Here is a 27,127-nt window from a genome sequence, read left to right on the forward strand (position 1 = left end):
TGGATGAACTTCAGCAATTGTACATCCCTGTCTGGAGTAAAAATAAAATGGGGAAGGTGAATCAACTGTGGCTAACAAGGGAAATTAAAGATAGTGTTAAATCCAAGGAAGAGGCATGCAAATTGGCCAGAAAAAGCAGCAAGCCTGAGGAGTGGGAGAAATTTAGAATTCAGCAGAGGAGGACAAAGGGTTTAATTAAGAGGGGGAAAATAGAGTACGAGAAGAAGCTTGCCTGAAACATAAAAACTGACTGCAAAAGCTTCCATTGATATGTGAAGAGAAAAAGATTAGTGAAAACAAACGTAGGTCCCTTGCAATCGGACTCAGGTGAATTTATGATGGGGAACAAAGAAATGGTTGACCAATTGAACAAATACTTTGGTTCTGTCTTCACAAAGGAAGACACAAATAACCTTCCGGATGTACTAGGGGACCGAGGGTCTAGTGAGAAGGAGGAACTGAAGGATATGCTTATTAGGCAGGAAATTGTGTTAGGGAAATTGATGGGATTGAAGACCACTAAATCCCCGGGGCCTGATAGTCTGCATCCCAGAGTACTTTAGTGGATGCATTGGTGATCATTTTCCAACAGTCTATTGACTCTGGATCAGTTCCTATGGACTGGAAGGTAGCAAATATAACACCACTTTTTAAAAAGGGAGGGAGAGAGAAAGCGGGTAATTATAGACCGGTTAGCCTGACATCAGTGGTGGGGTAAATGTTGAAATCAATTATTAAGGATGAAATAACAGCGCATTTGGAAAGCAATGACAGGATCGGTCCAAGTCAGCATGGATTTATGAAGGGAAAATCATGCTTGACAAACCTGGAATTTTTTGAGGATGCAACTAGTAACCTGGACATGGGAGAACCAATGGATGTGGTGTATTTGGACTTTCAAAAGGCTTTTGACAAGGTCCCACACAAGAGATTGGTGTGCAAAATGAAAGCACATGGTATTGGGGGTAATAGACTGACGTGGATAGAGAACTGGTTAGCAGACAGGAAGCAGAGAGTCAGGATAAACTGGTCCTTTTCAGAATGGCAGGCAGTGACTAGTGGAGTGCCGCAGGGTTCAGTGCTGGGACCCCAGCTCTTTACCATATACATCAATGATTTAGATGAAAGAATTGAGTGTAATATCTCCAAGTTTGCAGATGACACTAAACTGGGTGGCGGTGTGAGCTGTGAGGGGGACGCTAAGAGGCTGCAGGTTGACTTGGATAGGTTAGATGAGTGGGAAAATGCATGGCAGATGCAGTATAATGTGGATAAATGTGAGGTTATCCACTTTGGGGGCAAAAACACAAAGACAGAATATTATCTGAATGGCGGCAGATTAGGAAAAGGGGAGGTGCAACGAGACCTGGGTGTCATGGTTCATCGGTCATTGAAAGTTGGCATACAGGTACAGCAGGCAGTGAAGAAGGCAAATGGTATGTTGGCCTTTATAGCTAGGGGATTTGAGTATCGGAGCAGGGAGGTCTTACTGCAGTTGTACAGGGCATTGGTGAGGCCTCACCTGGAATATTGTGTTGAGTTTTGGTCTCCTAATCTGAGGAAGGATGTTCGTGCTATTGAGGGAGTGCAGCGAAGATTCACCAGACTGATTCCCGGGATGGCTGCACTGACATATGAGGAGAGATTGAATCAACTGGGCCTTTATACATTGGAGTTTAGAAGGATGAGAGGGAACCTCATAGAAACATATAAGATTCTGACGGGACAAGACAGGTTAGATGCGGGTAGAATGTTCCCGATGTTGGGGAAGTCCAGAACCAGAGGACACAGTCTTAGGATAAGGGGTAGGCTATTTAGGACTGAGATGAGGAGAAACTTTTTCACTCAGAGAGTTGTTAACCTGTGGAATTCCCTGCCGCAGATTGTTGTTGATGCCAGTTCATTGAATATATTCAAGAGGGAGTTAGATATGGCCCCTACGGCTAAGGCTATCAAGGGATATGGAGAGAAAGCAGGAAAGGGGTACTGAGGGAATGATCAACCATGATCTTATTGAATGATGGTGCAGGCTCGAAGGGCCGAATGGCCTACTCCTGCACCTATTTTCTATGTTTCTATGTTTCTCTGAAAGAAGAAATTCCTCCTCATCTCTGTTTTAAATGGGTGGCCCCTTATTCTAAGATCATGCCATCTAGTCTCCCCATCAGTGGAAACATCCTCTTTGCATCCACCCTGTCAAGCCCCCTCATAATCTTATAAGTTTCGCTAAGATCAGCTCTCATTCTTCTGAATTCCAATGAGTAAAGGCCCAACCTACTCAACCTTTCCTCATAAGTCAACTACCTAATTCCCGGAATCAACCTAGTGAACCTTCTCTGAACTGACTCCAAAGCAAGTATGTCCTTTCGTAAATATGAAAACCAAAACTGCATGCAGTATTCCAGATGTGGCCTCAACAATACCTTGTACAGCTGTAGCAAAACTTCCCTGCTTTTATACTCTATCCCCTTTGCAATAACAACCAAGATACCATTGGCCTACCTGATCACAATACCTCCTCCCTCCAGTCCAAAACACAGCCATTCACCACAACTCTCTTTTTTGCTGTCCTGTTAAGTATGCAAGAAAGATTCATAGTGAGTGCTGTTTAACTAAGCAAGGTACAACTTTGGCTCTGCTTTATTTAGGCCCAAAGTGCCTGACTCTCAAAATAGCTGGCCTTTGATACCTGAGCAGCACCATGTGCGTGTTGCTCAGTGGCCTCCAACAATGACGCCATCTGATGGCTACAAACAGAATGTACATACATGACAATACCCCACTCTGAGATATTATTACAGTCTTTCACAGGTTGAGACAGTCTGGTGCTTTGCGCTCCCGGGTTGACCGTCTCAGTTCGATTCCAGCCTTGGGTGAGTATGCATTGTCTGTTGTGGCTGATGGCTGGATGACTGACTTGTTGGGGGTGACAGTGGCCATGTCAGGAATTGCAAGTCCATTTTTATTGAACAGGTCCGTGATGGAAATTCCGGGTTCACTGATGACCCTCGAGTCCTCTGAAGACTGCTGGTAGGTTGATTGGTTGTCGATAGTTTCTTTGTCCGACTGTTCTGGCTCATCTATGTGCCTCAGCTTTGTCTGATCCATGCGTTTCCTGCAAGTTTGCCCTTTCTTGAGCTTAATAACAAATACTCTGTTGCCCTCCTTGGCCATGATCGTACCAGCGATCCATTTGGGACCCTGATCATAGTTCAACACATATACAGGATCATTAACAGAAATCTTGCGTGACACAGTTGCGCGATCGTGGTACCCTTGTTGACTTTGTCTTCTGTATTCAACATGATTATTTAAATCCGGGTGTACCAGAGATAGCTTGGTCTTAAGACCTCTTTTCATCATGAGTTCAGTAGGCGAGACTCCTGTGAGTGTGTAGGGTCTTGTCCTGTAACTCAGCAGTATGCAGCACAAGCGGGTCTGCAGTGACTCTTGGGTTACTCTCCTCATGCTTTGCTTGATAATTTGTACTGCATGTTCAGCTTGCCTGTTGGATGTAGGCTGACCTTACATGTTTTATGTAATTAAGTTTCACAAACTCCTGAAACTCCTGACTGGTGAATCACGACCCATTGTCGTTCACCACTATATCAGGCAGACCATGTGTCGCAAACATGACATTGAGATTCTCTATGGTTGCCGTGGATGTGTTGGATAACATGATTAGGCATTCTATCCACTTCGATTAAGCATCCACCACCACTAAAAACATCTTGCCCAGGAAGGGACCTGCAAACTCTACATGGATCCTGGACCAAGGTTTGGATGGCCACGACCACAGACTCAGCGGCGATTCCGCTGGTGTATTGCTGAGCTGCATGCAAGTGTTGCACTGATGCACGCATGCTTCGAGCTCAGAATCAATTCCTGGCCACCATACATGGGAGCTGGCGATGGCCTTCATCATCACTATACCCGAATGTGTGCTGTGTAACTCACGCACGAACTTCTCTCTCCCTTTTTTGGGCATTACAACGCGATTGCCCCACAATATGCAATCTGCTTGAATAGACAGTTCGTCCTTGCGACGAATGTACGGTTTGGCCTCCTCGCACATTTGCTTAGGCATGGCAGACCAATCCCCTTTGAGGATGCAACCCTTTACCACCGATAAAATCGTGTCCTAGCTGGTCCAGGTCTTAACTTGTTGAGCAGTGACAGAGGTTCCTTCACTCTCAAAAGCATCCATGATTAACATTAGATCCGCCGGTTGTGGCGTTTGCACCTCTGGTGTGGGCAACGGCAACCGACTCAAAGCATCGGCACAATTCTCTGTGCCAGGTCTGTGGCGAATGACATAATCATAGGCAGATAATGTCAGCGCCCACCTTTGAATGCGGGATGAAGCATTGGTATTGATACCTTTGCTCTCGAAAAATAATGAAATGAGCGGCTTGTGATCAGTCTCTAATTCGAACCTCAGACCAAACAGGTATTGATGCATCTTTTTTTATCCCGCACACACACACTGAAGCTTCCTTTTCTACCATGCTGTATGCTCTTTCCGCTTTAGACAAACTTTTGGATGCAAACGCGACAGTTTGAAGTTTCCTCGACTCATTGGCTTGTTGGAGTACGCAACCAATTCCATATGACAATGTGTCACAGGCCAAAACTAAACATTTACATGGGTCATAATGTACCAGCAGCTTGTTCGAACAAAGCAGATTGGTGGCTTTCTCGAAAGCTCTGTCTTGCGATGCGCCACACACCCAGTTGTCGCCTTTTCTCAATCGCATATGCAGTGGTTCCAGTAAGGTGCTCAATTTAGGTAGAATGTTACCAAAGTAGTTGAGTAGACCCAGGAGCGAATGCAGCTCTGTCACATTCTTGGGTGCATTCTTGACGGCCTTGGTTTTCACGTCAGTAGGTCTGATGTCATCAGCGGAGATTTTCCTCCCGAGGAATTCGATCTCCGGTGCCATGAAGACGCACTTCTGAGTCCCACTCTGTCCAAACACGGTAGAACCTCTTCCAGGTTGTTCAGATGTTCCTTGGAATCACGACCGGTGATCAGGATATCATCTTGGAACATGATGGTTCTGGGAACAGACTTCAGTAGACTTTCCATATTCCTCTGGAATATTGCTGCAGCCGAGCAAATTCCGAAAGGGCACCTGTGGTAAATAAACTTTGTGCGTGTTAATGCACCTAAGTCTCTACGATGCCTCGACCAACCCCTGCATCATATAGGCCAACGTCGAGTCCAGTTTTGTGAACGACTTCCCTCCAGCTAGCATCGCAAACAAGTCATCAGCCTTCGGTGACGGCTACTGAACTTGTTTCGAAACCCTGTTGATCGTAGCCTTGTAGTCTCCACAGATTCTGACTGTGTCATCACTTTTCAGCACAGTAACAATAGGGCTGGCCCATTTATTAAATTCAACCGGTGATATGATCCCTTCACGCTGGAGTCTGTCCAGTTCAATTTCAACCTTCTCTCGTGAAGTTGCCGATACCCGGTTTGAACAGCAAGGGGAACTTGCTCAATACTTGGGCACATGTATCTTCCTCCAATGACAATGCCTTTATGTTGTTCCAGTCGCATCTGATTTTCTCCAACCAGCTCCTGCCGAGCAGCTTTGGGCCATAGCCTGGAACAATCCACAACGGTAACTCATGAACCGCACCATTATATGACACATTAATTTGTGCACTGCCAATCACCTTTATCAGTTCTTTGGTGTACGTGCACAGCTTGGTGTTAACAGGGCTCAGCCTGGGCCTCACAGCTTATAAAATGCCCTCTTGTTCATTATTGATTGACTCGCCCCCGTGTCCAGTTCCATCGATACCGGTATCCCGTTAAACTTCACATTCAAAATTGGTTTAATTTTGGTTATGAAGGTGTACAGACCATACAGGAAGAATGTTCCCGATGTTGGGGAAGTCCAGAACCAGGGGACATAATCGAAGGATAAGGGGTAAGCCATTTAGGACTGAGATGAGGAGAAACTCCTTCACTCAAAGAGTTGTTAACCTGTGGAATTCCCTACCGCAGAGAGTTGTTGATGCCAGTTCATTGGATATATTCAAGAGGGAGTTAGATATGGCCCTTATGGCTAAAGGGATCAAGGAGTATGGAGAGAATGATCAGCTATGATCTTATTGAATGGTGGTGCAGGCTCGAAGGGCTGAATGACCTACTCCTGCATCTATTTTCTATGTTTCTATGTTTTTATACACTTCCTCCTCTGGCAGCTCGGATTGCATATATAGATTCGCGCTAGTATGACTCTCATCCTCCACGTGGTGTGTCGCAGCTCGCTTGCTCATCTGCAGACACTTGCGCTGGAGGTGCCCCACTCTCATACAGCCTTTGCAACTATATTGCAACTTTTTTGCTGGTGCCGATGATTTCCTCCACAACGCCAACACGGAGAAGTCGGATACATTCCCGCTGGCAGATTTTGAGCAGCCACAGGTTTCACGAACACAGCCGGATAGGCCCTGCCATGTGCCGCTCTGCCGAACACCAAATAAATCAATTTACAGTACTTGGCGAGGTTCGGTTCTTCACTGCTATTTGCTTTAGGTCCCTGTCCGTCGTCATACATGATTGAGCGATCTGGATGGCCCTTTTTAAATCCAACTCCTCCACCGCCAGAAGTTCACGCAGGATCACCTCGTGGTTGATACCGATAACAAAGAAGTCCCGCAGCATGTCTGCCAACACCGTCCTGAACTTGCACGGTCCCGCAAGACATCTCAAGTCAGCAACGAATTCCGCCGCATTCTGACCCTCCGATCGAACGTGTGTATAAAACCTGTATCTCGAGATGATGATGCCGTCATCTGGCTTGAGGTGCTCCCGTACCAATGTACACAACTCCTTGTACGTTTTCTCTGTTGTATCACTAGGCATGAGTAGATTCTTTATCAGACCGTAGATCTTTGAACTACACACAGTGAGGAACACAGCCCGACGCCAATCTGCATTGTCGACCCCCTTCATTTTGTTGGACATGAAGTACTGGTTCAAACGGCTCACAAAGTGTGCCCAATCTTCTCCCTCCACGAATCGCTCTAAAAATCCAATCGTGCTCATTTTACAAACAAAGGTTCTTGTATTCTCGTCGCCAAATGTTCTGTGTGCAATAAAGGTTCAAACTAAGTACTGTTTAACTGAACAAGGTACAACCTTGGCTCTGCTTTATTTAGGCCCATAGTGCCTGACTCTCAAAATGGCTGGCTTTTTATACCTGAGCAGCACCGTGTGGGTGCTGCTCAGTGGCTTCCAACAAAGACGTCATCTAGTGGCTACAAACAGAATTTACTTACATGACATATCCCTTGCCCAATTTTATATCCATGCGATGCTGCCGTCCCTTTTATCCCATGTGCTTCAATTTTGCTAAGCAGTCTAGTATGTGAACTTTTGAAAGTCCATATACACAGCATCAACTGCACTGCCCTCAGCCACCCTCTCTGTTACCACAACAAAAATCAAAATCACGTTAATCAAACACAATTTGTCCTTAAAAAATCACGCTGGCTCTCCTTTATTAGTCCAAACTTGTCCAAGTGGTTGTTAATTTTCATCTTAGATTATTGTTTCTAAAAGCTCCCCCACCACTGATGTTAAACTGATTGGCCTGTAATTGCCAGGGATATCTTTTTCCTGTTTTTTGAAAATGGGCATAACATTTGCAATCCTCCAGTCCTTTGGCACCACCCTTGTATCTAAGGAGGATTGGAAGATTGTGGCAAGCACCTCTGCAATTTTTACCCTCAGCAACCTAAGATGCATTCCATCGGACATACGCCAGCCTGTCTATTATATCCTCTTTATTTATTTATATCTCATCCATTCCCACTTCCCAGCAACCTCCTTGTTTACTATAGCTTTGGCAAAGTCCTCTTCCTTGGTAAATACCGATGCAGAGTACTCATTTAATACCTCAGCCATGCCTTCTGCCTTTACCAATAGTTCTCCATTTTGGTCCCTAATCGGCCCCACCGTTCCTCTAACAACCCTTTTACTGTTAATATGCCTAAAGAAGGCCTTTGGATTCGCCTTTATGTTAGCCGTCAATCTATTCTCGTACTTCGTCTTTACCCCTCTGTTTTCCTTTTTCACTTCTCCTCTATACTTTTTATATGCAGCCTGATTCTCCCTTGTATTATCAAGCTGACATCTGTTATACGCCCCGTTTGGTTTCATCCGACTTTTCAACTCCTTCTGAGCGCCATAACAGAGGCCTGGGTGGAAAAAAAGCTTTAAAAATCCCATCAAAAACATTTCCAATAAATAACTCACGTTATCATAACATAAATCACAAAATAATTACCTGAGGTCGGCATTACTTACCTCACTTCAGCAGCTATAGCATGGAATACATGCTTTCACAGGTGTTCCCACCAGGGCGTGCTATGGGGCATTACAGGTCAGGCAGCTACCAGAAATCCAGCCGGTGTTGCAACCAGGGCGTGGTACACCTGCTCACCTCTCCCGGGCTGTACTGCTCCGCCCTACCCCATCGACACCGGCACCAAATGTCCCGGCAGGGCGCTGGAATCTGACCGTTCTGGAGCAAGTGATTTCTGCCGCCATTGCCGCCACTCTGGGGCATTAAGAGACTAAGAGCAGCAGAAGACTGAATTTCCACCCCAGAATCTATTTGGTTGGAGTTGAGAAGCAATAGAGGAACTATCATGCTACTTGGTAAATTTTATAGGCCACCAAATAGTGGGAAGGAGATAGAGGAGCAGATTTGCAAAGAAATTACTGAGGTTCAAGAACTATAGAGTAGTGATAATGGGAGACTTTAGTTACCCCAGTATTGAATGGGGCAGTGATTGTGTTAAGGGCAGAGAAGGGGAGGAAGTGTGTTCAGGAGAATTTTCTTGATGTTTCCAGTCCAATGAGGAAGGAGCCATTGCTGGATCTAGTCCTGAGGAATGAAATGGTTCAAGTGGAGAATGTCACAGATAGTATTGTAAGGTTTGGATTAGTCACAGAGAAGGACAGAGAGCAATCTGGAATAAAAAATACTTAACTTAAGGGGGGCTAATTTCAGTGAATTGAGGAGGGATCTGGCCCAGGTAAATTGGAGTCAAACACCAAAAATGTAATGGAGCCTTTAAAGAGGAAATGGTTCAGGTACAGTCTAGGTACACTCCTATAAGGGGGAAAGGGAGGGCATCCAAAACCAGAGCTCCATGGATGGCCAGCTCCTTAGCTTGGGATTTTCCCTTGCTCAGTCGGCCTAGTGCCCTAAAAGAGGCCTGAAACGCCTCCCTTAGCACCCCGCTCCAAACTTCAGATTCAGCTGATGAATTTTGCAGCAGCAGACGCAGACCATCTGCCAGTACAAAGTTTACTGCTCCGCCCGGGACACCACCCCAACTGAGGCGCAACCGATTTTCCACCCCTCTGTCTTCGATCCCTCAAAGACATTCTCTTTCTAGCACTGTAATATTTTCCTTAATCAAAACTGCTACCCCTCCTGCTTTTTTTCCTTCCCAATCTTTTTTGATTACCTTGTACTATGGAATATTAAGCATCCAATCTTCCCCTTTTTTGAGCTAGGTTTCAGTTATTGCCACTACATCATATTCCCACATGGCCATTTGCGCCTTATTTGCTATCTGACTATTAATACTGAAAAATACTTTGCTCTCGGTTACCACAGTCTTTGCAACTATTCTGATCACAGCTTTCATTGTCTTTAGTTTAGATTAATACCTATCCTGATTGAACCAATTTCTTTAAGCCTGTAAAAGTATTTCTGCTTAAGTCTGATTTGTCCTGCTACAACTGTACAGGATATTGGTGAGGCCACACCTAGAGTACTGTATACAGTTTTGGTCTCCTTATTTAAGGAAGGATATACTTGCATTGGAGGCAGTTCAGAAAAGATTTACGAGATTGATTCCTGAGATAAAGGGGTTGACTTATTGTCATGTATCTCACACTACTGTATATAACTGTATCTTACCATGCTATACATGACTGTAACTAGATATATGACCTGTAACCACAAGCATACTTTACCACCAGGGGTGCACTTGCAGGAGACACTGCATACCTTTTCCACACAGGTATATAAAGGCAGGTCTCAGGCAAGTGTGGCACTCGAGAGCTGTGAAATAAAGGTGCAGGTCCAGAGTGACCTTGACTTCAGCGTGTGCCTTGTGTAAGTCTGTATTGCAGGGTCAGGACTTTACAGTGGCGATGAGTTACGGGATTACAGAATCCATAGAATGGCTACCAACGGCTCAGATGAGAAATACAATGCTGGAGACAATTGGGAGGACTTTATAGAAAGGCTCCAGCAAAGCTTTGTAACCAAAGACTGGTTGGGCAATGATAAGGCAGACAAGAGAAGAGCCCATCTCTTGACCAGCTGTGGCTCGAAAACATACGCCTTTTTGAAGGACCTGCTGGCACCCGAGAAACTAGCAAGCAAGTCGTTTGAGGAGTTGAGCACACTGGTGAGAGACCACCTGAAGCCAGCGAGCAGTCTACACATGGCCAGACACAGGTTCTACAACTATAGACGCTGTGTGAGCCAGAGCATACCCGACTTTGTGGCGGAACTTCGGAGGCTGGCTAGTTTATGTGAGTTCTCGGATGAACTAAAGAGAGAAGTACTGAGAGACTTTTTTACTGAAGGAATCGGCCACGCAGGCATATTCCGAAAGCTTATACAGACCAAGAACTTGACCCTAGAGGCAGCAGCACTGGTCGCACAGACATTCTTGGCAGGAGAAGAAGAAACGAGGTTGACCTATACTGCGGGTACAACAACTAACGAAACATCGGAACAGCGTGAAACGAGCCGCTACCCCCACACACAGACAAAGGCAAGAGAGCAGGCCTTCAACAGCAGGCAGTGGCGCCAGAAGCCATCAAGGGCCACATGAACGGCCGTTCACACCTCATCAACCCACAATGCGAGCAATCAACTACAGACTGAGAGAAGCTCAAGAGAGATCAGCCAGACGCAGCTCATCCTTCGGAAACAATGGAAGCGGTCTGTGCTGGAGATGTGGGGGAAGGCACTCAACAAGGGGGTGTCGATTTCAGCATGCTGTTTGCAGAAACTGCAACTATACAGGGCATCTGGCTCGCATGTGCAAAAAAACAGCAGCTCGGCTGGTATACGAATCAGAAGGGTCGGAAAGCAGACCAGAAGACGGTGGGGACAGTGCCCGGGACGCCGGGGTACAGCGGGTCAACACGATCAATGTCCACTGTTCTTACAGCAAGACACCTCAAATAATGATGAGGGTCCTACTCAACCTTATACCCATCAACATGGAACTGGACACGGGAGCTAGTCAATCTCTCATGAGCGTCCAACAATTTGAACAGCTGTGGCCGTTCAAAAGCAACAGACCAAAACTCACAAGGATCGACACCAAACTAAGGACCTATACCAAAGAAATCGTCCCAGTCCTTGGCAGCGCCATGCTCTCAGTCACACACAAAGGGACGGTGAACTGACTTCCCCTGTGGATTGTCTCTGGAGATCTCCCAGCACTGTTGGGGAGAAGCTGGCTGGCAAAACTAAATTGGAAATGGGATGATGTTCACGCCATGTCGTCAGAGGAACGGACCTCCTGCTCAACAGTTCTAAGTGGTTTTGAACATGTCTTTCAGCCAGGTGTGGGCACCTTCAAAGGGGCTAAAGTTAAAATCTACATCACACAGGATGCCAGCCTGGTCTATCACAAGGCTAGAGCTGTGCCTTATGTGATGAGGGAAAAGATTGAACACGAACTGGACCGGCTTCTGCGGGAAGGCATTATCTCACCCGTGGAATTTAGCGACTGGGCAAGTCCCATCATCCCCATCATGAAGCCTGATGGATCCATACGAATCTGTGGGGATTACAAGTCTACCATAAACAGAGTCTCCCTAGAGGACCAATACCCGCTGCCCAGAGCGGAGGACCTATTTGCCACATTGGCTGGAGGAAAACTTTTCTCGAAACTAGATCTCACATCTGTGTATATGATGCAAGAACTGACCGAAGAGTTTAAGCTACTCACCACCATCAACACACATCGAGTCCTTTTTATGTACAATCGATGCCCATTCGGCATCAGGTCGGCAGCTGCTATATTCCAGCACAACATGGAGAGTCTGCTCAAGTCCATCCCGGGGACAGTTGTGTTTCAAAATGACATACTCATCACGGGCAGGGACACCGACTCCCATCTCCGCAATTTGGAGGAAGTACTAAGTCAATTGGATTGGGTAGGCCTAAGAGTTAAGAAATCCAAGTGTTTGTTTCTCGCAGCTGTGGTTGAATTTTTGGGCAGAAGGATTGCCGCTGATGGAATCCGCCCAAAAGAATCCAAAACCAAAGCAATTCGTCTGGCACCCAGGCCCCGGTATGTCTCGGAACTGCGCGCCTTTCTCGGGCTACTCAATTACTTTGGGAACTTTATGCAGAACTTGAGCACACTGCTGGAGTCTCTCCACGTGCTACTCAGAATGGGGTGCTATTGTTTTGGGGGCACGCCCAAGAACGCGCCTTCAATAAGGCACGCAACCTTCTATGTTCCAACAGTGTTTTAGCCTTTTTTGACCCAGGTAAAAATCTAGTTCTTACATGTGATGCGTCAGTGTACAGGGTCGGGTGCAATGATGCGGGTAAATTACAATCCTTTGCTTATGCCTCCAGGTCACCTTCGCGGGCGGAGCGCGAGTACGGTATGGTTGAGAAGGAGGTGCTCGCGTGCGTGTACGGTGTCAAAAAGATGCACCAATACCTTTTCGGGGCCAAGTTCGCGTTAGAAACTGACCACAAACCCCTCACGTTCCTGCTATCCGAGTGCAAGGCAATAAACAGCAACGCCTCGGCGTGCATTCAGCGGTGGGCACTCATGCTGGCATCTTACGATAATAAGGCACAGACCAGGCACAGACAACTGTGCCGACGCGCTTAGCAGGCTATCCCTGGTGACCACGGAAGGGTCCGATGAACAGGACTGTGAGATGGTCATGGCAATCAATGCCTTTGAATCCATAGGTTCGCCCATGACGGCTTGCCAAATCAGAGCCTGGACAACCAGCGACCCCACGTTATCCTTAGTCAAAAGATGTGTTTTAACTGGTGACTGGGCAGAGGCTCGCGATGCCTGCCCCGAGGAGATCAAACCTTTCCATAGGCGCATGCATGAACTATCACTACAGGCAGACTGCCTGATGTGGGGCAACCGAGTAGTTATGCCCTTGCGAGGCAGAGAAGCGTTTGTCCGGGAGCTCCACCACGAGCACCAGGGGATCGTCCTTATGAAGGCCATAGGCAGATCCCATGTCTGGTGGCCTGGCATTGACAAGGACTTGGAGCTCTGCGTCCGGCGGTGCACCATTTGTGCCGAACTCAGTAATACCCCCAGGGAGGCACCCCTAAGCCCCTGGCCCTGGCCCACCAAACCGTGGTCGCGGGTGCATGTAGACTATGCGGGCCCATTCATGGGCAAATGGTTCCTCGTAGTCGTCGATGCATTTTCAAAGTGGATCGAGTGCACCATTTTAAACTCGAGCACCACCTCCACCACTGTGGAGAGCCTTAGAACCATGTTTGCAACGCACGGAATTCCTTACATATTGGTCAGTGATAATGGTCCGTGCTTCACCAGCGCAGAATTTCAAGATTTTATCGTTGACCATGGCATAAATCACGTTAAGACGGCACCGTTCAAGCCGGCCTCCAATGGCCAGGTGGAGCGAGCAGTGCAAATCGTTAAACAAAACATGCTAAAAATCCAAGGTCCCACGCTGCAGAGCCGCCTGTCGCAACTGCTGCTGGCATACAGATCTCGTCCACATTCGTTGACTGGGGTTCCCCCCGCGCAGCTATTGATGAAACGGCTCTTGTTAATCCTCCCAGACATGCATGAAATTGTTGAGGCAAAGTGCTGGAAGCTAACTGAGTGCCATGACCGAAATTCAAGGAGGAGGTGGAATGAGATAGGGGACAAAGTGTTTGTGCTAAAGGGCTTGCAGGGACAGTAACAGGCAAGGAAGGAAACAGGCTACTGGTTGTACAAATGGACAATGGCCAAACCTGCCGGAGGCATGTAGACCAAGTAAAAAGTAGATTCGCCAACAACACTGCAGAACCAGAGGCAGACTACAATGTGGAACTCATACCACACCTGGTAGACAGACAGAGGGAACAACCTGAGGAAAGGGCAGTCTCAACAGACAGCCCAGGCGAGATACCAGCAATCATACTGAATGAAACAGAAAGCCCAGGCGAGATTCCAGCAATCACACCGAAAGAAAAACAGGCACCAAGGCAAACAACTGAACCACAACTAAGACACTCCACGCGAGAGCGTAGCCCACCTGAGAGACTGAATCTATAAAGACAATAAGACCTTGGGGAGGGTGATGCCATGTATCTCACACTACTGTATATAACTGTATCTTACCATGCTTTTCATGACTGTAACTAGATATGACCTGTAACCACAAGCATACTTTACCACCAGGGGTGCACTTGCAGGAGACACTGCATACCTGTTCCACACAGGTATATAAAGGCAGGTCTCAGGCAGGTGTGGCACTTGAGAGCTGTGAAATATAGGTGCAGGTTCAGAGTGACCTTGACTTCAGCCTCGTGTAAGTTTGTACTGCAGGGTCAGGACTTTACACTTATGAAGAAAGATTGAACAGGTTCGGCCTATACACATTGGAGTTTCGAAGAATGAGAGGTGGTCTTATTGAAACATATAAGATTCTGAGGGGGCTCAACAAGATAGATGCAGAGAGGATGATTCCCATCGTGGGAGAATCTAGAACTAGGGGGCATAGTTTCAGAATCAGAGGTCACCCATTTAGAACTGAGATGAGGAGGAATTTCTTCTCAGAGAGTTGTAAATCTATGGAATTCTCTGCCCCTGAGAGCTCTGGAGGCTGGGTCATTTAAGGCGGAGATAGACATATTTTTGAGCGATAAGGGAGTGAAGAGTTATGGGGAGCAGACAGGGAAGTGGAGCTGAGCCCAAGGTCAGATCAGCCATGATCTTATTAAATGGCAGAGCAATCTCAAAGGGCCTACTCCTGCCCTTATTTCTTATGACCGTTGGCTTTATGTGCCCTTCTTGTAACTCTAGAGACATGCATGTTTTTCTTTGCATAAGGATGATCTAAAAATCATTCAATTTTTCTTCTTTATTGACAATGTTATGCCTAATGGGACTGCTCAATCTGTTTAAAGTAATTTTCCACCTTAAACTCTATTAGAATTAGATTTTCAGCAGCTTTGGCTTGGCTGATCATGTTGAATCTAACAATATTGTGGTAACTGTTGCCTGCTCTCAGCAAATGTAGGTGAAACTGGGTCCAGCAGGGCATATTTGGCAAGGTTTCTGTGGTAGTCTGAGAACATCCTCAAACACGCTTGGAAATTCCCAAATTGCTCATGGTAGGAGGAGGTCTATCCTGGGAAAATTATTTTGTAAAATTACCACAATATTCAAAAAGTTGGAGAAATAAATAGAACTGTAGCAAAAATCACTTACTTGAAGATTCTTCTTTTGAGAATTTCTAATGATAGGTGTGTAGATTTCACTAAAGAATCCAGCAACTGATGGCTAAAATGTACATAAAGCTCCATAATATCCTAGAACACAGAAAATAAAAAGAGCAGGAAAAAGGATCTTGAAAGATGATCAACTAGTTCCTGATTATCTTATTATTGACTAAATTATCATTGACTATTTGATTCATAGAATTTTACAGTATAGAAGAGCATCCTACCATCGCACAAATGCCAACTTTCACCAATCCTCTGCCCTTTCTCCATCTCTCTATAATACATTAAAATACTGAGTGTTTGCACTCTGATGGTATTGTAAGTGGCTTAATTAGGGTCACGTTATGTGCCTCATTAAATAAAGTGGAACTCCCCTTAATATTAGGTGACCATCAAGCAACTGTCAGGCTACCTGGCAAATGATGCATCCTGGACACCACACTATTGGAGTACAGCAAAATCGTGGTAAAAGTAGAGAAAATCATAGAATCATAGAAATTTACAGCACGGAAGGAGGCCATTTCGGCCCATCATGTCCGTGCTGGCAGACAAAGAGCTATCTGACCTAATCCCACTTTCTAGCTCTTGGTCTGTAGCCTTGTAGGTTACTGCATTCCAAGTGCACATCCAAGTACTTTTTAAATGTGGGGAAGGTTTCTTGCTCTACCACCCTTTCAGGCAGTGAATTCCAGACCACCACCCACTAGGTGAAAACAATTCCCCTCAAATCCCCTCTAAATCTCCTACCAATTACTTTAAATCTATGCCCCCTGGTTGTTGACCCCTCTGATAAGCAAAATCGGTCCTTCCTATCCACTCGATCTAGGCCACTCATAATTTTATCCACCTCAATAAGATCTCCCCTCAGCCTCATCTGTTCCAAAGCAAACAAACCCAACCTATCCAATCTTTCCTCATAGCTAAAATTCTCCAGTTCAGGCAACTTCCTCGTGAGTCTCCTTTATACTCTCTAGTGCAATCACATCTTTCTTGTATTGTGGTGACCAGAACTGCACACAGTACTCCAGCTGTGGCCTAACGAGTGTTACCTCACACTTCTCGGGATTGAATTTCATTGATATCTTCCTGCAGTCTACAGCTTTCTTCTTCATTTTCAATTCAGTCAATTTTTGTATCATCTGCCAACTTCTTAATCGTAACCCCGACACCCAAGTCTAAAGCTAAGGAATTGAAATTCCCTTTCTACTGCCACTCGTTACCATCGGCGGAAGGCGGCCAGTGGGCAGTAAAGGCCTACCTTCAATGGTAAGCAGCATCCACGCCTGCGCAAAAATTCAGTAGGCTCTTTGGAAGAGGTGCCAAGAGCTAACGCTGCGTCGGCTAATGTATGGCAACGTCAGCCAGCATGCAATGCATCCTAGGCGCCTCTATCGCGATATTTAGTTTGGACATCGGCCTTCCCAGCAGGCGCTCTTGCAGCCTGAAAAAAGAGGTGAGTAAACAATGGAACTCGGACGGAATAGGCCAGAGAACAAGGTAATTTAAAAAAAAATTTCTTTCTTCATTTTTTCATTAGTTGTAACAGTGGGGAAGTTTGTGTGTGAGTCGGAGAAGTTTGAGTTTTTTTTCTTTCTTCCCTTTTCTTCCCGGTTTTCAGCTAGCATGGCGACAGATTCCCAATGTGAAATTCAGTAGGCCTCCTGAGTTCCCGCTTAAGAATGATTGTGCAATGGCAATAGGAAGACTCTTGGTGGTGAAGGTGTGTACTCCATAGACTTCTTCCTCGGGTTGAGTTGCCTCTCTTGTTTGTTCTGCGTGATCCACGCTGGATCAATCATCCTCTGCCGACTCTGCCATGTGGTGAGTCACAGCACTCTTGCATATTCGCTGGAGGTGCCCCATTGTTTCATGGCCTTTGCACACGTAGTGCTTCAATCGACATTGATGGGCTCGATGATTACCCCCGCAGCGCCAACATGGCGCTAATGGATTTGCATTCACGCCCGGTGGCGGACTCTGAGTCATCCTAGGTCTTGCAGCTGCAGGCGTGTAGGCCCTGCCATATGCAGTTCTGCCTAATAACGACGTTATTTTATGCACAGTACTTGCCGGAGAGCTTCAATGCTGGGAAGATATCTGTCTGGTATTATCGCTCGTGGATATGAATGCCTGGGCTATCGTGATGGCTTTGCTCAGGTCGAGGGATTCGGCGGACAGCAGCTTGCGAAGAATGACCTAGTGGCCGATGCCAAGCACAAAAAAGTCCCACAGCATTTCCCCAAAAATCCAGCAAATTCGCAAGTTCCTGCAAGGCGTCTCAGGTTGGCGACATAACTCGCCATGTCCTGGCCCTCGGAGCGGTGGTGCGTGTAGAAGCAATACCTGGCCATTAAGATGCTCTCCTTCAGCTTGAGGTGGTTCCGAACCAGCGTACACAACTCTGTATATGTCTTCTCCACTGGTTTCTCCGATGTAAGCAGATTCTTGATGAGGCCGTATATTGTGGACCCACACACGGTGAGGAGAATCGCCCTGCGCTTGATCGCTTTATCGTCCCCATCCAGCTCGTTGGCTACGAAGTACTGGTCAAGATGCTCAACGAAGGCTTCCCAATCATCACCCTCGACAAATCTCTCTAAAATACCAACAGCAGCCATGACCGCGTGAAAGTTTATAATCTGTTACTCGTCGCCAATTGTTATGTATGGAAGAACTCCATAAGACTGAGTACTGTGAGGTAAAACTGATGTGACCTTAGTCTCTTTAATACAACTCCAGAGTGCTTAAACAGCATGGCAGCCAACCTTTTATACTACCTTGCTTGAGGTGTGCAGGTGACCCTTGGGCCTTCAACAGTTGCACCCTCTGGTGACAAGTCTTACACAGTTACAATGTTTACATACATAACAAGTTAAATTTTGCATTTAGCATTTAACTTAACTTTAACCTTAACTTGTAGTTTCTTTCATAGTGTTAGGCAATGATAAACAAGCTGCCTGTTCATGGCAGTTGCACAGTTAATTAGGTGGCTAGCTAGAACTGGTTACCTGGTAATCTGGAATTTCTGCTTGTATAAATACGAGGTGTTTGCTAATGCATGGAGTGCAGTCTGATGGAGTACTGCTTCTACAGAGCACTAAATGAATGAGTGAGTGAGTGAGTGAGTGAGTGAAGTGGTGCTGGTACTTCAAAAAACAAGGGGGTAGAAATTTGGTTGCGCCTCATTTGGGGCAGTAACCCAGGCAGAGCGGTAATTTTAGCACCTTGGAAAAGTTTACACCCTCCAACCAGAAATTCGTCAGAATTGGGCGATGAGCTGACGGGTGCTAAATTAGCTGTGTGGTCGAAAGTTTGGTCGGGAAATTTAGTGGAGCCATTGCCCATGTGTGGATCTCTGAGTCAGAGCCCGGGAACAGCCGAGTCTTAAAGATGCAGCAACTGAAGCTGGCGCAAGCACAGTTCAAGATCCACAGGGTCTTCAGAGTGTGAAACTGGAGGAGCGAGGAGCACACCAGGTTTCCATGCTCTTCTCCATCACTGCCCTTGATGCCTTGTTGGAGGCAATGGAGAGTCGCTGGAGTTCGCTCCAGCCTGGCGGGGACGAATGCCAGCGCATTGGGATTTGAGAAGGCTCTGGAGGGAGGTGGCTGAGCACGTGGCAACCGAGAGTGCGATGCCAACAACAGCGGCCGAATGTTACAATACATTCAAAGGCCTTACTAAGGTTGTCAGGGTGAATACCGTTTCCATTCCCATTCCAATGGTTTCATGTGAATGTCCGTATTGCACACAATGTAAAGACGACATCCCCCTCCCTAAGTATAGAAGGCTGAAGCCAGCCTGAGACCTCTCCATCACCTCACCAGACATGCTCTGCCCATCCAAGCGTATCTCCCCTCCTCGATCCTTAGTCAGCCTGACCCACCTACCACCACCTTTCAGCTCTTCCGATGCGGTCCTAGACCTGAGCTTCACAAGTACTGGTAGTTGCTTGTGCCTCAGGCCCACCGTTCACATAACAACTGTGCAATGCCACGCAGCATGAATTGCTGATATGCACACTTCGCCATCTTACTCGCAAGTATCCTACTGCAGATACATGTGGCACATCAGCACCTACACAGCCACTAACAACTTTTTGCTTGACCGACCATGAACAGTGAGTCTATAACTTCATGTGTGCTGCAGTCGTGGTAGTGGAAGGCTGGGAGGTCAAGCCTTCCCTCGACATTGAAGGTATGTGAATGAGATGGCTGTTTTGTGTGACTCCCCTTAGCACGGAGGCCGCATGCCTTGCAAGATGTAGCAACAAAAAGAACTATGCCTCCCTCCTTCTTGCCTTCCTGCCCCCTCCCCAGCTGGTAACTGCACTTCTGTTGCTTTTTGCTTACAAATAATGAGCGCCAACCTGCCCATGAGCAGACATCTTCAGACAAGCACAAAAGTAGAAAGTGAATTTGGAAGACAGGAAATGAGGACTGGAAAATGGACAACAAGGGAGTTTGGCACCACTAAATGGTGTGTGTATTTATTTCAATGCAAGCTGGGCATAGGGAATAAGCAGATGAACTGAGAGCACAGATAGACACTTGGGAAGATGATATTATAGCCATGACTGAGACATGGCTGAAAGGACAGGAATGGCAGCTCAAAATTCCTGGTTACAGGGTTTTCATACGGGATAGAGAAGGGATTAATAAAAGGAGTGACTCCACTAGTCACTGCCTGCCATTCTGAAAAGGACCTGTTTATCCCGACTCTCTGCTTCCTGAATGCCAACCAGTTCTCTATCCATGTCAGTACATTACCCCCAATACCATATGCTTTGATTTTGCACACCAATCTCTTGTGCGGGACCTTGTCAAAAGCCTTTTGAAAGTCCAAATACACCACATCCACTGGTTTTTCCTTGTCCACTCTACTCGTTACATCCTCAAAAAATTCGAGAAGATTTGTCAAGCATGATTTCCCTTTCATAAATCCATGCTGACTTGGACCGATCCTGTCACTGCTTTCCAAATGTGCTGCTATTTCATCTTTAATAATTGATTCCAACTGATGTCAGGCTAACCTGTCTATAATTACCCGTTTTCTCTTTCCCTCCTTTTTTTTAATCTGTGGTGTTACATTAGCTATCCTCCTGTCCATAGGAATTGATCCACAATCAATCGACTGTTGGAAAATGATCACCAATGCATCCACTATTTCTAGGGCCACTTCCTTAAGTACTCTGGGATGCAGACTATCAGGCCCCAGGGATTTATCAGCCTTCAATCCCATCAATTTCCCAAACACAATTTCCCACTTTATAAAGATATCCTCAGTTCCTCCTTCTCACTAGACCCTCGGTCCCCTAGTATTTCCGGAAGGTTATTTGGCCATATGGGTTGAATTGAAGAATAAAAAAGGGGCGATCACACTACTGGGAGTGTACTATAGACCCCCAAACAGTCAGAGGGCGATAGAAGAACAAATATGTGGGCTCATAAGAACATAAGAAATAGGAACAGGAGTAGGACATACGGCCCCTCGAGCCTGCTCCGCCATTCAATACGATCATGGCTGATTCAATCATGACTCCGGTCCACTTCCTTGCCGGCTCCCCGTAACACCTTATTTCCTTATCGGTTAAGAAACTGTCGATCTCTGTCTTAAATTTATTCAATGACGCAGGTTCCACAGCTCTGTGGCAGCGAATTCCACAGATTTACAACCCTCGGAGAATAAATTCCTCCTCATTTCAGTTTGGGCGGCTCCTTATTCTAAGATTATGCCCTCTAGTTCTAGTCTCAGTGGAAACATCCTCTCTGCATCCACCTTGTTAAGCCCCCTCAATCTTATACGTTTTGATAAGATCACCTCTCATTCTTCTCAATTCCAATGAGTATAGGCCCAATCTTCTCAACCTTTCTTCATAAGTCAACTCCCTCATCTCTGGAATCAACCTAATGAACCTTCTCTGAACTGCCTCCAAAGCAAGCATATCCTTTGTTAAATATGGAAACTAAAACTGTACACAGTATTCCAGGTGCAGCCTCACCAATACCCTGTACAACTGTACCAAGACTTCCCTGCTTTTATACTCCATCCCCTTTGCAATAAAGGCCAAGATTCCATTGGCATTCCTGATCACTTTCTGTACCTGCATACTAACCTTTTGTGTTTCATACATCAGGACACCCAGGTCCTGCTGTACTGCAGCACTTTGCAATCTTTCTCTATTTAAATAATAACTTGCTCTTTGGTTTTTTTTCTGGCTGTGAAGTGCAAAAAATATAGCCCTGTAATAGTGGGGGATTTCAACTACCCTAATTAACTGGGGGAAAAAGCAGTGTGAATGGTAGAGGGTGCGGAATTCCTAAAATGCATTCAGAAGACATTCTTGAGCCAGTATTTAACAAGCCCAACAAGGGAGGTGGCAGTTCTAGACCTGGTTCTGGGAATGAAGAGGGGCAGGTGGAAGGGGTTTCAATGGCAGAGCATTTTAGTGCTAGTGGTGATTATTCAGTAAGATTTAGGAAAAGGACAAAGGTAGACCAGGAAAAAAAGTTCTAAATTGGGCTAAAGCCAATTTTATTGAGATGGGATTTGGCCACGGTGGACTGGAAACAGCTACTTGATGGCAAATCAGTGTCAGAGCACTGGGAGGCATTCGAGGAGGAGATCCTCGGGTACAGGGCAAGTATGTTCCCTTTATTAAAAAAAGAGTGTAGCTAACAAATCTAGAGTCCCCTGGATGTCAAGAGACATACAGGATATGATGAAGGAAAAAAAGGAAAGTTTGTGACTGATTCTGAGAACTCAATACTGCAGAGACTCTCGGAGTATAAGTGTAGGGGTGCAATTAAAAGATATCAGGAAAGCAAAGAGAGAGCATGAAAGAATGTTGGCAAGTAAAATCAGAGAAAACCCAAAGGTATTCATAAATACATTAAGAGCAAGAGGATAACTGGCGATAGAGACCACAAAGGAAATCTGCGAGTGGAGGCAGAAGATGAGGGTATGATTCTTAATGAATACTTTGCATCTGATTTCACAAGAGGAGTGATGCAGACTTTCCAATGAGGGAGGAGGAGTGTGATATATTAGACGAGATAAACATGGTGAATGAGGAAATATTCAGGGGCTTCGCAGCTTTGAAAGTGAAAAAATTCCAAGGCCCGGATGAAATGTATGCTGTTAAGCAAAGCAAAAGAGGAAATAGCAGAGACTCTCACCATCATTTCCCAGTCCTCTTTGGCTACAGGTATGGTACCAGAGGAATTGAGGACTGCTAAAGTTGTACCTTTGTTTAAAAAGAGGGAAAAGGATAGACCCAGTAATTACAGGCCAGTCAGCCTAACCTTAGTAGTGGGAAAATTATTGGAAAAAATCCTGAGGGACAGGATAAATCTTAATTTAGAAAGACACAGATTAATAGAAACATAGAAAATAGGTGCAGGAGTAGTCCATTCGGCCTTTCGAAACTGCACCATCATTCAATAAGATCATGGCGGATCATTTCCTCAGTGCCCCTTTCCTGCTTTCTCTCCATACCCCTTGATGCCCTCAGCCGTAAGGGCCATATCTAACTCCCTCTTGAATATATCCAATGAACTGGCATCAACAACTCTCTGCGGTAGGGAATTCCACAGGTTAACAACTATCTGAGTGAAGAAGTTTCTCCTCATCTCGGTCCTAAATGGCCTACCCCTTATCCTAAGACTGTGTCGCCTGGTTCTGGACTTCCCCAACATCGGGAACATTCTTCCCACATCTAACCTGTCCAGTCCCGTCAGAATCTTATATGTTTCTATGAGATCCCCTCTCATCCTTCTAAACTCCAGTGAATAAAGGCCCAGTTGATCCAATCTCTCCTCATATGACAGTCCAGCCATCCCTGGAATCAGTCTGGTGAACCTTCGCTGCACTGCAATCAAGGACAGTCAGCATGGATTTGTTAAGGGAAAGTCATATCTGACTAACTTGATTGAATTTTTTGAGGTGGTAACCAGGAAGGTCGATGAGGGCAGTGCATATGATGTAGTGTATATGGATTTTTCAATTACTTGAATGTTGGGGCTTTGATGAAGAAATTTGCGGATGACACTAAAATAGACTGTGTGGTTGATTATCAATGTACTGGTCAGGTGGGCGGAACAGTAGAAATGGTATTCAATCCGGATAAGTGAGGTAATGCATTTGTGGAGGTCCAACAAGGCAAGGGAATACACATTAAATGGTACGACACTGAAAAGTGTAGAGGAACAAAGGGACCTTGAGTGCATATCCACAGATCCCTGAAGGTGGCAGGTCAGGTGGATAAGGTGGTTAAGAAGGCATATGGAATACTTGCCTTTATTAGTCAAGGCATAGAAAATAAGTGGAAGGAGGTTATATTTGAACTGTTCAACACTAGTTAGGCCACAGCTAGAGTACTGCATGCAGTTCTGGTCATCGCATTACAGGAAAGAATGCTCTAGAGAGGGTACAGAGGACATTTACGTGGATGTTGCCTGGGTTGGAGAATTTTAGCTACGAGGAAAGATTGGATTGGCTGAATTTGTTTTCTCTAAGGTTTCCCATCAGCCTCATGTTTTCTTTGGAGCAGATGAGGCTGATGGGAGACCTTATTGAGATGAATAAAATTATGAGGAGCCTAGATAGAGAATGGGAAGGACCTGTTTCCCTTGGCCGAGGGACATACCACGGGGCATAGATTTAAAGTAATTGGTCGAAGGTTTAGAGGAGATTTGAGGGGAAATGTCTTCACCCAGAGGGATGTGGGGGTCTGGAACTCACTGCCTGAAAGGGTGGTAGAGGCAGAAAACCTCACCACATTTAAAAAGTACTTGGATTGTGCACCTGAAGTGCCGTAACCTAAAGGGCTATGGACCAAGAGCTGGAAAGTGGCATTAGGCTGGATAGCTCTTTGTTGGCAGGGGCGGACGCAATGGGCCGAAATGGCGTCCTTCCATGCAATAAATTTCTGTTTATGAAATGGCCGACTCCTTATTCTGAACTGGCCCCTGGTTCTGGACTCCTCAGTCAGAGGAAACAACCTCCCTGCATTTACCCTGTGAAGCCCTGTAAGAATGTTGTATGTTTCAATGAGATCACCTATCATTCTTCTAAACTCTAGAGCATATAGGCCTAGTTAACTCAATCTCTCCTCATAGGACAATCCCCCCATCCCAGGAAGCAGTCTGGTGAACCTTCGTTGCACTCCCTCTGTGGCAAGTATATCCTTTCTTGGATAAGGAGACCAAAACTGTACAAAATACTCCAGGTGCGGTCTCACCAGTTCCCTATATAATTGCAGTAATACATCTTTTCTCTTGTACTCAAATCCTCTTGTAATAAAGGCCAACATACCATTTACTTTATTAACTGCTTACTGTACCTGCATGTTATCTTTCACTGATTTGTGTACAAGGGCACGCGGGTCCCTCTGAACACCAACATTTCCCAATCTCTCACCACTTAAAAAAAAAAATTACTTGCTTTTCAATTTTTCCTCCCAAAATGGATAACGTCACATTTTTCCACATTATATTCCAATTGCCATGTTCTTGTCTATATCATCATAAAGCCTCTTTGCATCCTCCTCATAAACCTAGCTCTGGATCATCAGCAAACTTGGATACGTTACACTCAGTCCCTTCATCGAAATCATTAATATAGATTGTAAATAGCTGACGACCAAGCACTTACCCTAGCGGTACCCCGCCAGTTACAGCCTGCCAACCCAAAAAAGACCCGTTTATTCCTACTCTGTTTCTGTCAACGAACCAATCCTCAATCCATACTAATATATTATGATGTAATTGGCATCACGGAGACATGGCTCCAGGATGACCAAGGCTGGGAACTCAACATCCAAGGGTATTCAGCATTTAGGAAGGATAGACAGAAAGGAAAAGGAGGCGGGGTGGCATTGCTCGTTAAAGAGGAAATTAATGCAATAGTAAGAAGGGACATTAGCCTGGATGATGTGAAATCGGTATGGGTGGAGCTGCGGAATTCCAAAGGGCAGAAAACGCGAGTGGGAGTTGTGTACAGACCACCAAACAGTAGCAGTAAGGTTGGGGACAGCATCAAACAAGAAATAAGGGATGTGTGCAATAAAGGTGCAGCAGTTATCATGGGCGACTTTAATCTACATATTGATTGGACTAACCAAACTGGTAGCAATACGGTGGAGGAGGATTTCTTGGAGTGTATTAGGGATGGTTTTCGAGACCAATATGTCGAGGAACCAACCAGAAAGCTGGCCATTCTAGACTGGGTGATGTGTAATGAGAAGGGACAGAGTGACCATAATATGGTAGAATTCTTTATTAAGATGGAGAGTGACACAGTTAATTTGGAAACTAGAGTCCTGAACTTAAGGAAAGGTAACTTCAACAGTATGAGGCGTGAATTGGCTAGAATAGACTGGCAAAGGATGCTTAAAGGGTTGACGGTGGATGAGCAATGGTAAACATTTAAAGATCACATGGATGAACTTCAACAATTGTACATCCCTGTCTGGAGTAAAAATAAAACGGGGAAGGTGGTTCAACCATGGCTAACGAGGGAAATTAAGGATAGTATTAAAGCCAAGGAAGAGGCATATAAATTGGCTAGAAAATAGCAACAAACCTGAGGACTGGGAGAAATTTAGAATTCAACAGAGGAAGACTAAGGATTTAATTAAGAGGGGGGAAATAGAATATGAGAGGAAGCTTGTATGGAACATAAAAACTGACTGCAAATGCTTCTATAAATATATGTAGAGAAAAAGATTAGTGAAGACAAACGGAGGTCCATTGCAGTCGGATTCAGGTGAATTTATAATGGGGAAGACCAATTGAACAAATACTTCGGTTCTGTCTTCACGAAGGAAGACACAAATAACCTTCCGAATGTACTAGGGGAAGGAGGAACTGAAGGATATCCTTATTAGGCAGGAAATTATGTTAGGGAAATTGATGGGATTGAAGGCCGATAAATCCCTGGGGCCTGATAGTCTGCATCCCAGAGTACTTAAGGAAGTGGCCCTAGAAATAGAGGATGTATTGGTGATCATTTTCCAACAGTCTATCGACTCTGGATCAGTTCCTATGGACTGCAGGGTAGCTAATGTAACACCACTTTTTAAAAAAGGAGGGAGAGAGAAAACGAGTAATTATAGACCATTTAGCCTGACATCAGTAGTGAGGAAAATGTTGGAATCAATCATTCAGGATGAAATAGCAGCGCATTTGGAAAGCAGTGACAGGATTGGACCAACTCAGCATGGATTTATGAAAGGGAAATCATGCTTGACAAATCTTCTGGAATTTTTTGAGGGTGTAACTAGCAGAGTGGACAAGAGAGAACCAGTGGATGTGGTGTATTTGGACTTTCAAAAGGCTTTTGACAAGGTCCCGCACAAGAGATTGGTGTGCAAAATCAAAGCACAGGGTACTGGGGGTAATGTACTGATGTGGATAGAGAACTGGTTAGCAGACAGGAAGCAGAGAGTCGGGATAAACGAGTCCTTTTCAGAATGGTAGACAGTGACTAGTGGAGTGCCGCAGGGCTCAGTGCTGGGACCCCAGCTCTTTACAATATACATTAACGATTTAGATGAAGGAATTGAGTGTAATATCTCCATGTTTGCGGATGACACTAAACTGGGT

At 45.5% G+C, this 27,127-nt stretch overlaps 1 protein-coding gene across 2 annotated transcripts in view; it reads right to left on the bottom strand.

The window, feature by feature from the left end:
- The window catches only part of LOC139267485 (dynein axonemal heavy chain 8-like), a 2,569,686-nt gene that overhangs the window by 1,371,253 nt on the left and 1,171,306 nt on the right, over window positions 1-27,127 (bottom strand). For both annotated transcript variants that reach the window (XM_070885867.1, XM_070885866.1), the window contains one exon: window positions 15,508-15,608. In XM_070885867.1, the coding sequence (XP_070741968.1) occupies window positions 15,508-15,608 (101 nt within the window). The remainder of the gene's footprint in view (window positions 1-15,507; window positions 15,609-27,127) is intronic.

Source organism: Pristiophorus japonicus, chromosome 7 (genome assembly GCF_044704955.1).
Source record: "Pristiophorus japonicus isolate sPriJap1 chromosome 7, sPriJap1.hap1, whole genome shotgun sequence".
Classification (NCBI taxonomy): domain Eukaryota; kingdom Metazoa; phylum Chordata; class Chondrichthyes; family Pristiophoridae; genus Pristiophorus; species Pristiophorus japonicus.